The sequence below is a fragment of the Balaenoptera borealis genome (genome assembly GCF_965194805.1).
Source record: "Balaenoptera borealis genome assembly, chromosome: 13".
Taxonomy (NCBI): domain Eukaryota; kingdom Metazoa; phylum Chordata; class Mammalia; order Artiodactyla; family Balaenopteridae; genus Balaenoptera; species Balaenoptera borealis.
In genome coordinates, this window is record NC_138870.1 from 105,578,329 (window position 1) to 105,589,757 (window position 11,429).

At 56.6% G+C, this 11,429-nt stretch overlaps 1 protein-coding gene across 1 annotated transcript; it reads right to left on the reverse strand.

Moving 5' to 3' along the window:
- Positions 1 to 589: 589 nt before the first annotated feature.
- On the reverse strand, positions 590 to 6,552 carry LOC309610255 (uncharacterized protein). Its single transcript, XM_082352851.1, has 2 exons — positions 5,475 to 6,552; positions 590 to 3,778 (listed from the first exon to the last, which is right to left on the reverse strand). Exon 2 carries the CDS (start codon positions 3,030 to 3,032, stop codon positions 2,679 to 2,681), a length of 354 nt encoding a protein of 117 aa, XP_082208977.1. The 5' UTR covers positions 3,033 to 3,778; positions 5,475 to 6,552; the 3' UTR covers positions 590 to 2,678.
- Positions 6,553 to 11,429: the final 4,877 nt, after the last annotated feature.

The window sequence follows — 11,429 nt, forward strand, 5'->3', positions numbered from 1 at the left end:
GTAGTATGTGATCCATTTATAGGAAACGTCCAGAACAGGAACATTTGTAGATGTAGAAAGCAGGGACACAGTGGGGATTGGGGGAAGGGTAAGGGGGTGACAGCTAAAGGGTTTGGGGGGATGGAAGTGCCCTAAATTAACTGTGGTGATGTTTGTACACATCTGTGGATACTCTGAAACCACTGGCTTGCACACTTTAAAGGGTGAATAGTACAGTATGTGAATGACATCTCAATAAAGCAGTTATGATCTCGGACCAGAGTGGAAGCAAAAGGCCGGTGCTAGCCCGGTGGGGCGTGGCCACCTGCTTCCCACGCTGAGTCCCCCTCTTCTCTCCACCCAAAGCGCACGGCTCCTGCAGGGACCTGGCCCTGCTTCTCCACACCCCGCACAGCTCTCCCCAGCACACAAACGGGCACAGCCGGGTGGACGGGTGTAGGGCCAGGGCCCTGTTCCGGCTGGGGCAGGGTCTGCAGCGAGCCAGTGCCTGGGGGGCCTGACGAGTGGGGACGGTGACCCCGTGTCCACCCCTTGATGTGGAGGGACAGCACCACCAGCCCTGTTACAGGTTGAATTGTGTCCCCAAAGATTCCTGTGTTGAAGCCCTAACCCAGGACCACAGAATGAGGCCATATTTGGAAACAAGGATGTTGCAGATGGCATTAGTAAGATGAGGTCGTCCTGGCCACCAGGCAAAGCACCCCAGAAGGGGCAGCCCACGGAGGACACGGGGTGAGCATACTTTAGGTCACACCCTGAGCTACCCATAGATGCATCCATTTGCTTTGTTGCGTGTCCCTTTCAGGTGAAGCTGACTGGCCGACCTGTGAGAAGACCAAGCACCCAACTGCCACCATCACCCTGGAAAACTGATGAGGACCAGCCCCACCATCTGTCCCAAGACCCCACACAACCCCGCATGGCTGCACCGGCCTACCTCTCTCTCCCTCCATCCAACCAACCAACTTGATATATTTTAAGTCTTTTTATTGCCTTGTGCGCTGGCCAGACCCTCCAGTGGAATGTTGAACAGAAGTGGTAAACGCGGAAATCCTGGCTTTAACCCCAGTCTTAGAGGGAACGTGTCCAGTCTTTCACATGAACGAAGATGTTGGCTGCAGGCTTTGCACAGATGCCTTTATTGGATTTAGAAAATGCTCTATTGTTCCAACTCTGAGAGTTTTTATCATGAATGGTGTCAAATTGTGTCAAGTCCTTTATCTACACCTACTGAGGTCATCATATTTTTTTCTCCTTTATTTTGTTAAAGTGGTGAGGGACACTGATTTTGAATGTGAAGCAAGCTCACCTTCCTGAGATAAACTCCACGTGGCCGCAGTGGGAGGTTTCGTGTCTTGTGGAGTTGGGTCTGAGCGGCCACCGTTTTATAAAGCCTTTCTGCATCTGTGTTCATAAGAGATGCTGGTCTCTGATCCCCTGTTCCTGTTACACACGTCTCATGTTCTGTATCGGTGTTATTTGCCCTCATAGAATGAGCTGGGAATCGTTCCCTTTCTTCACTTTATGACATTATTTGTTCCTTGCCTATTTGATAGGATTCTCCAGCAAAGCCATATGGGGCTGGATTTTTCTTTGTGGGTAGATTTTTTTGCTTCTTCGATTTTTACAATTTGTTTCTTTCATTGACATAGGGCTATCTAAATTTTCTATTTTTTTCTTGTAAGACAGTCCAGGGCCAGAAAGAATGAGAACAGCACCCGATGACATCGAGGTGGAACTGGGGGAGGCGAGCGGGGCATGGGATCTGCAGGAGGAATGTGCACATCGGGGTGAAAGTAACACTTGACGTCCGTTGAAATCTCGTAATTTAGATAACACCAAGTTTGGAGACAGAAAAATTTGCAGTTACTGAAAATGCCTTCCTTGATGTTAATTCTCCATTTACAGCTTAAACCCAGAGACATGAATTGAGAGGTTATAACATTATTAGCTCCTGGGCTGGCACCTTGATCCATGCTATTTTATTCTGGAGCAGAAATTTTATCGCTGCATAATAAAGTCTTAAAAAATAGTGTCTCTCATAGACATACTTGACAGTAGCTACAAAATCTGTACAAGCATAATTATGCTCCCAGAGACCTGAAGGGAAGGCATTTTAAAGTCAGGAAGCAGTCATTTTCTATGTTGCTATTTTCATTTCTCTTTAAATAAATGTTTATGTGTCTCATAAAGCCAGTTCCCACGCAAATGTTCACGCTTTCAGCTGCAGAAGATACATCGCAGACATCAGGATACAGGCACCGAGGGCCGGTCGATGGTAGGTCAGGCCAGGGTGCTCCGACCCAGTGTTGATCACTACCTGCTTTTGGCAACCAGCTGTGCTGTGGGCAGTGCTTCTGTGAGCAGGAAGCCAGACGTCTCAGGGATGACATGTCTGTAATGAGGAGGTGAGCCACTGAAATGTGTGCCTGGACCCACAAGGGGAAAGAAGTGCTTCTCAACAAACTGTACAAGCTGCAAATGACTTTAATCCAATTACAAATGGAATTTGACATGTATTGGGTCTCCTTAGTGTGGAATTAGGGGCCCATTATTGCTGGTAGTTTTGAGGAGTATTTGTGTCTCTCTTCTGTGGCTCCTATAGGTCCCAGGTTCCTCAAGGAGAGCTGTCTGTTTTCTGCTGCCCAAAATATATGCTCCCAGCATAGCTGTCATCATTACATCATCAGCACCACCATCACCACCACCATCATCATCACCATCACCGCCACCATCATCATCACCATCACCGCCACCATCATCATCACCATCAACACCTCATCATCATCACCATCATCACCATCATCACCATCATCACCACCATCATCACCATCATCATCAGCATCACCATCATCACCACCATCATCTCCACCATCACTATGATCATCACCACAGTTTCCACTGTAACCATCATCATCATGCCTGTCATCATCTTCATGGTCACTGTCATCCCCATCATCATCAACACCATCACCATCACCATCACCACAATCACTGCCTGTCACCATGATCTCCACCATCACCTCCACCATCACTACATCACTATCACCACCAGCAATGCCCTCATCGCCACCCTCGTCATCACCATCATGTGACAATCGCAGCAGCCGCGGCTCACCTCATGGGAGATCTTGCTGGGCGCTTCCTCACATGACACCACTTGACCTGCACACAGGGCATAGTGATGACGGTGAGAATGTGGATTAGCAGGATAATGTATTATTAATGAGGAAACTGGCACTCAGTAGGCTCAGTTATAAAAGCTCTGTCGTGTCATGTCTGTGGGGGGGGGGGGGGGTCCTCAGAAGCTAAAATTATGAAAGGAACCAAGTGTTCTTTCTGCCAGTTTCCCCTTCAGGTAAAGCACACATCCTTCCCTTGGCCGCCCACTAATTTATTCACCAAACAGTTGAGGTGTTGCCAAGCGCCAAGGACCATCTAAACACTCTCTACCCCGTGCCTCCGTCCACCCCAGCCAGGAGCTCCTCAAGCAAGAATGTCCAAGCTGGAGGCCTTTTAGAGTTCAGCTCTCCAACCTGTCAAAGCCAGAGCACAGGGGCCTGTGTTCTGGGGACTCAGGACCCGGGCAGTTTGGGGAAGAGTCGGGTCCCGCACACACGACTAACCAACCCCTGTGGGTTCTCACCCCGGCTCCAAAGCACCACCTTGTAGGGTCCCTTGGGGCCTCAGAACCGTGCCAGCACATCTCCAGCTGTCCCCTCTTCAACTCCACCTGCAGATTCATGGAGGCCCCTGAGAGCAACTTGCATGCCAGGTCCTGCGAGAGAGAGACGGGGAGGCACACAGGCAGTCCTGGCCCAGGGTTTTATAACTCGGTTGGTGAAACAGGACAACTGCATGAAAACGTAAAGACCACAAGAGACGAGCAGGAGAGAAGCCGACCGAGGCGTGGACCCTGCCAGGGTGGGCAGTGTTTGTGGGCCCCGCTTCCGTATAAGCTTCCGATTAACCCCCTCCGACCTGGGCCCTGTTTTTCTTCAGTCCCTGTGGTCAGCGGTGCTGTTACCCAGGCACCTGCGGCCTCACTGCCAGGGACCCCCCCCCAGGCAGGCCCAGGCCAAGCCCTCCGCCCAGGGCCCAGGGGCCCGTCTGACTCAGGCGCCTGCCCGAGACTCAAGGCCATGAGCCACAGGGCTGCTGCCCGACGCCCCTCCAGCATCAGCCCGCCGCTTCTCTGGGGAGCTGAGGTCCCTGGGATCAGAGGAGTTTCTGAGCTTGAAATACCCATCGGTGTGGGAAGCGGCAGGCCAGGCCGGCAGGGTCTCATCCTCCATCACGTTCCCCTGAGTCTAGTGCAGCAGGCACCCATTAGGCACCTGCTGTGTACCAGATGCGGCCAGAGGCCCTGGGGCCTCTGAACCTTGGGCAGAGGGCCTGGTCAGGCCAGGGTCGTCCCTTTGCCTCTGGAGCAGAGTCTGGGGGTGGAGGGAGAGGTTGGGGACCCCACAGGCAGGAAACAGTCATTAAATTCACTGGATGGGGTTTCCTTCTCGTGTGGCCACCAGGCCCCAGGGGCGTGTGAACGAGCCTCCAGGTGGACGTGGCCCATGTGAGTTAATAGACACGTTTCTTTCTTAAATTTTATGGACCACATTTCCATTTGATTTAAGCACTAAGAAATTATGTAAAGTCTCAATTTTTTAAAGAAAAAGGCTCCCGAGGTAAAAAATGAGGCATGAAGAGCCAATAAAGTAGAAACGGGAAGCGGCTGGCAGTTCCCTCTGCAGAGAAACGCGGGAGCAAAAGGGCAACGGCTGCAGGGCAGACGGACGGACGGAAGAGCTCGTGCAGGAGCTGGAAGCGGCGGGGCTGGGCCGGCCTTGGTTCACCCGCATCCCTTGCACCCGGCCAGGCGCCAAGGAGGACCCCCAGCCAGACCAGGGAGGAAAGCCGTTCTCAGAGGGCCTGGGTCCGTGTGGCAGCACTCGCTCGATGGCAGACGGCAGTGTGAGCAGTACCCACAGGGGCGGCCCGCATGCCATCCCTCTTCCTCCAAGCAAACCTGGTCCTGCAAGGAGCAGCCACCCCCTTGTCGCACTGTCACCTGCGGACAGCGACCCCACTCGAGTCACCGTGTGCGTCAGGCAGACACACCCAACCCGGCTGTGAGACTTCTGAACCCTCCAGCCAGCCGTCTGGGGGCTAAATGGACAGTGAAACAGGTTGTGCAGAAACAAAAATGCAATCTCGCACCTGTGCGTTTTCAAACCAGGTAATGGAGCTGTGGAGAAACGGGGAGCGGGGCAGGGACCCACACACACCCACACCCGACAGCAGCACGGACAGCAGATGCGGAGCCACACAGAGTCCCCACATCAGACCAGCGGCGGGGACGGGCCGGCAAAGCTCAGACTTGGGGTCCAGGTGACACACTCGGGGTCCAGGAGGTCTCGGCAGGTGAGGATATTTGTTTCCTTGTCAGTAAAGTGCAGGTGATAAATCGCGGCATCTACTTCTCGGAACTGCTCACGTGAGGGGCTTGAAGCTGTCAGACCAGGGCCATCAGGGAGCTGAGCCCACGACGTCGGCTGGTTCTATGCTGGGGAATAGAAATATTACGACACAACACCAAAGGCACAGTAATCCGTGAAAGAAATGATTGATAAGCTGGCCTTCATTAAAATTGAAAACTTCTGCTCTGCGACAATGTCAGGAGAATGAAAAGACCAGCCACAGACGGGAGAAAACACTGGCAAAAGACACATCTGATAAAGGACTGGTGTCCAAAATATTAAAGTTTTACAATAAAAAACACGCAACCCAACTAAAAAAGGGACAGGGAAATAGAAAAGACTTCTCACCAAAGAAGATACACAGATGGCAAATAATCATATTAAAAGAAGTTCCACGTCCTATGTCGTCATGAGAACGCAAATTAAAGCAACAAGGAGGTACCACTACACACCCATGAGGATGGCCAAAATCCAGGCGCTGTCATCACCAAATGCTGCTGAAGATGTGGGGCAGCAGGAGCCGTCATCACTGCTGGTGGGAATGCAAAATGGTGCAGCCACTTGGGAAGACAGTGTGGTGTTTTCTACAAAACAAAACGTACTCTCACCACAGAATCCAGCAATCACGCTCCTTGGAGTTTACCCAAAGGAGTCGAAAACTTACGTCCACATAAACACACAGATGTTTATAGCAGCTTCATTCATAACTGCCAAACTTGGAAGCAACAGGGTGTCCTTGAAGGTGAGTAGATAAACAAGCTGGGGTCCATCAGACAATGTAATATTAACCAGCACTTTAAGGATATGAACTATCAGGTCATGGAAAGACACAGAGACTCTTAAATGCATGTGACTAAGGGAAAGAAGCCAGTCTGAAAGGACTACAGACTGTGAGATTCCAACTGTATGACATTCTGGAAAAGGCAGAGCTATGGAGATAGTGAAAGGTCAGAGGTTGCCACCATCCTACGTGAATTCCTTCTAGAGCTCATCACAGTGGAAACGTCCAAAGGCCTTCCGTGACCCACAGAGCTCCGCGTTCCCGCCGCCCTCCGGACATCACGCCCCAGATGGCCACCTGCTGGCCCCAAACGAGCCAGGACACCCCCGTCTCGGGGCCCCTTCCTTCTGCTTCCCTCGGGGGCTCCTGGAGGCTCCGTGTCACTGACCTGAGATGCCCTGCCTCACACCCCATCCCCTTTCCTCCCTGTATTTTCCCACGTGACACTCACCTCGACACGAGCTGACTCACTCACCGCCGCTGCCGTCTCCCCAAAGTCTAGAGCCCGGCCCGGCCCAGGGGAGGAGCTCGAACCCCTCACGGGATGGGAGCGTGACTCAGCACCACCGCGGGTGAAGGGAGCGGCCAGGGGCCCTGACGGCCTCTGCTCTGCCTGGTCACAGTGACTCCTTGATCCCCTCCATGGAGGGACGACAAGAAGGGTGCGTAGTCACCCGGCCTCCCTGGCGTGTCCTTTGCGATGTTCACCTCGCTCTGCTGAAACTCACCCATCCCTGTGACAGGCCCAGGCTGGCCCCAAGGTCCCCCGCCTCCCACCTCCGTACACTCCAGGCTGCGCTCTGAAGACCGGCCCCTCTGCACCCCAGGGCCTGCCCTCCTCAGGGAGTCTCGGCGGGCGGCCCCTCCGCACCTTCTGGAACGCCACCTGGCTCCTTGCAAAGCTGCAGGGGGTCCACTGTCCCCACAGCTGCCTCCCCCTCTGCGGACACGGCAGACCCCGCGGCAACGTTCCCCCGCGTGGCTTGGTGGCGAGGCCACGGATGACGGGCGGGTCCCCGATGCAGCCGGACGAAGTGACTTCACACTCTCCGAGCCTCCTTCCTCTTCGGGGGAGGCCTGTGACCTCGCGGAAACACAGCAGCCTCCACACCTTGCCCAGCAGGCGAGACCTGGAGCCCAGGCCCCTCGAGCCCCAAGGCCGTCTCGCAAACCCCTCGGGGATTTAGACGCGATTGGGTCCCGCCTGTTGCCCGTCCCTGCGGCCGACCTGCTCCATCCGCCCCCTGCCCATCCCTCCCTGAAGCGGAAATCCAGGTCTGCCCACCGACGCCCCTGTAGCCCCACATCCAGCACCCTGGGGGATGAGCCAGGCTTCCCGTGGGGTGGGGGGGCTCGGGGGCTTGTCCTGAGCAGCAGCCCTGCGTCACCCTGCACGGGGCAGGTCCCTCCAAGAAGGGCAGCCATCCACAGCCCAACTCGGCACAGAGCCTGAGGTCCTGGCGAGCCTCAGGGTCCCTGCAAGCCCGCTGTGATCCCGTCCCAGACTCTGATCAGTGGGGCCACAGCCAGGCTGGCGGCCTTCGCCCAAGACCCCCTCCATGAGGGGACACCTGGGGACACCTGGGGGAGTCAGGCGACTCCTCAGAGCCCAGTTCCTCCTCCACAGGCTGAGGGCTCATCTCTGTCTGCATCTCAGGCTCATGTGAAACCCAAGTCAGGGCAGGGATGGAGGTACATGCAGTGAGCGGTAAAGGGCCACACGTGTGCGCACGCACACACACGCACACACGCAACCTTCTTTTCAATTGTCACAACCGTCATGGTAACTGAATGACCGCAAGCCCAGGGTCTGGGTCACTTAGCGATTCTGAATGTACCGCGAACACACCAGAACCCGGACCCCTATTCTCTCCTAAAGAGGCACATGGTTGGTTCTGTCATGTTTCCACCGAGAGAGAGAAGGGGTTGGATTGAGGGCCCACTGTTGGTCCTCAGCGGGAGAAGCAGAGAGAGCCCCGCTGACAGCTGCTGCGTCCGTGGCCGGCACCTGAGTCCTTCGGGGCCAGGCCTCCCCGTCCGTCATCCCTCCGTCCCGCTGTGGCCCTCTGTCCCCCTTCCCGTGAATGTCCCCAGGCCCAGGCGCCTGCTGCAGTGTGTCCCACCCGGAGGCATCCTGGACGCAGTGGTCAGCACCGGCTTTTCTGTGGGTGCAGGACCAGGGAGAGCCCAGACGCTCAGTCCCAAGGACTCAGGTGGGACGGCGGCTACCGCAGCTGCTCCTGGGCCCGACCCCTGCATCCCACCCGAGTGCGGCGAGCAGCGTCTGTGCTCTGCGCCCGCCGTCTTGTCGGAGGTAACGTGCGTCTGTGACGGCCCGGCGCCCGGCGGGCAGTGCGAGGCAGTGGCTCATCTTCGTGTGTCTGAGGGATGACTCCACACGGCGTGAGGACGCTCTGTGTCTGTGCCAAGCCCGGGGGCACGGAAGTGATGCCACAGTCCTGCCCTCAAGACCTGCCCAGACCCCAGGGAGGCCCCCAACTGGACATGCACACACATCGCCGCCTCTGGACGGGACACAGGGCAGCCCCGACCCTGTGTGACCCCGTGTGACCCCGTGTGACCTCGCACCCACACCCCCGCCTGGTCCATGAGCCGCTGCACATGCTCTTCTATCCCAGGGTCCTGACCCCTGCGGTCACTTGGTGAGACAGTGGAAGAGACCCGTGCTGGCCTTCTACTTTTTGTGACAAGTTAACGCAGAGTTACAACAGCCCCTGTTACAGTTTCCCGGTTTCTGTGGGTCCGGAGTCTAGCATGGCCGGGCTCTCCGCTCAGGTGTCCCCAGCCTGAAGCCAGGTGGTGGCCTGGCTGGGGTCTCATGTAAGCCCTTCTGGGGGTCCTCCTTACAGCCATTCAGGCCCTGCAGTTGGGGGACTGAGGCCCTGGGTGGCTAGAGGCCATTGGGCAGCTCTGCCCCACACAAGCTTTCTCCCGATTGGGCCAGGCCCTCAGGACCGTCTCCTGGGACGGCAGCCGGGTGAGGGGGTCCACGTCTCCAGACGCCCCACATGCAGCCCCTCTTTTGGGGGGTGATACTCAGCCATTCGCCAGCTGGTGGTCCCAGGCCGCCCCTCAACACTGGGACCATGGCCTCGTTCAGTGACAGCTTGGGGATAAATGGGGATCCACAATGAGAGCCTGGACAAACGGACAGCAGCCCACAGCGGTGCCCACTCCTGAGCCCAGGTGGGCAGGTGTGTCACCTGACCTGGCGAGGGGGCTTTGCAGAGGGGATCGGGGGAGACATACGTGATGGGAGACCCCCTGGGTTAGCAGGTCATCCCAGGGGTCCTCACGAGGAAGGCGGGGGTCAGTGACAGAGAGGACGTGGTGATGGGAGCAGAGGGTGAGGGCCGGCTTGGGGGTCCCTGAGCCAAGGAACAGGGAGGGCCTGGGAGCTGGGAGGCTGAGTGTCCAGCGGGGCCCCTCCCGCAGGCTCCAGGGCTGCTCTCCCTAGGCCCCTGCACGGTGTCACCCTTGACGCTGGGGGTCCAGTGAGGCAGCGCCCAGGCCTGGGGGCAGGATGCTGTGACCCTCTCCTCTGGAGGCTACAGGAAGAGCTGTGTCCCTGCGGAGGCTCCAGCGGAGCTCAGCCGAGCAGACCAGGGCACGCAGGCTTGCCCGCCTTGGCCTGTGCGGGGGGCAGTGACTGTGGCCCATTCTACCCGCTTCTGTGAACCCCAGTAAGGAGGAGCCTTTGAAAACTGGGGACCAAGGGCATTCGATCCAGGAGGCCTGCGCTCCCCTTGGTCCAGCCCTCCGCCAGCAGCCTCAGGCTCCAGGGGACAAGCCCGTGGCCGGGTGAGGGCTCCCGTAGGGATGGGCCAAAGCAGAGGCCGTCTCCTCCCCGCTGTCCTTCTTCATCCAGCCCGCTGCCCTCACCTGCCCCTGTGCCCCCACTCTCCACCCGCCCCCCACCCAGACGTGTCCCATCGAAGCTGACGTGCACGACCCAGATATTTCACAAGCCGCCTGGTCCCTTCCCTCCGGCTGGAAGGCTCGGACCCCTTAAGTGCATAATTAGCCACAATATCTTTGCAGTTCATCTCATAACTGCAAAGATAATGACGGTTTAAAACACATTGTTTGAAATTGTTAACCCTTTCAAATAGACGTGTCATCCTCACAGATCTAAACGGCTTTGTTTCCGCGGCTGTTGGCAGAGGGAGGGGATCCGAGCGCCACCTCCACGGGGCCTGGGCCGTGACCCGCACGGAGCAGCCCACCGGCCATCGCTGCCCCAGAGCCGATGGCTGAGACCCAAACAGGAAGGACTTTGCAATGCAAACGGTACTCTTGTGGAGGAGGGTCCCCTCGGGTAGCAGATGCCGGGCAGCTGGTTTGCCCTGGTGCGAAAGTTCAAAACCCACCTTTCCCACAAGGGCAGCCTGGGCAGATCACAGGGCTGAGCAGGGGTTGAAATGAAACACATTCTATTTTTCCATTAAAATTAATGAAAATATGTCTTTTTATTTCACAGTTTTTTAATTAATGGCGATTTCAAGGATGAATTAATGGTGGACATAAAGGCACAGAAAGTCACTCACAGCCGGTGGAAGCTGTGGTGCTGGGGACCCACCAGCCTCGCTTTACCCCAGGATCTTGTTCCTGGAGGGCCGGTGCCAGGACGGAGTCACCGCAGGGAACCGTGAGCCTGGGCCTGGAGGATTTGGATGCCAGAGCAGGGTGTGGGGAGGGAGTCCACAGCCCCTGGGAACCGGCTTCCACCCCTGAGCCATGGTTCCAGCAAGTGCACTTGGACAAACACCCCGCGAGGCCCTGCCCTGGTGATGGCTGTGCCTTGGCCGGTCCAGTCCTCCCAGAATCTGTCCGTGTGCAGATGCTGTGCTCGTGCTACTCATGGGGAACTTTCCAACCTCACAGGAGGGATTCTGGGGGTCTGAAGACCCATGAGGAACACACAACTCCACTGGGACACCCCATCTCCCCTGGGGAACCCCATCTAAACTGGGGAACCCCATCTATCCTGGGGAACACCATCTACCCTGGGACACCCCATCTCCTCTGGGACACCCATCTCCACTAGGACACCCCATCTCCCCTGGGGAACCCCATCTAAACTGGGGAACCCCATCCATCCTGGGACAACCCGTCTCCCCTAGGGAACCCCATCTATCCTGGGGAACCCCATC

What these genes read in the sequence shown, in the direction of transcription:
- LOC309610255 (XM_082352851.1), bottom strand. Translation starts at nt 3,032, where the DNA reads ATGGTGGAGGTGATGGTGGAGATCATGGTGACAGGCAGTGATTGTGGT.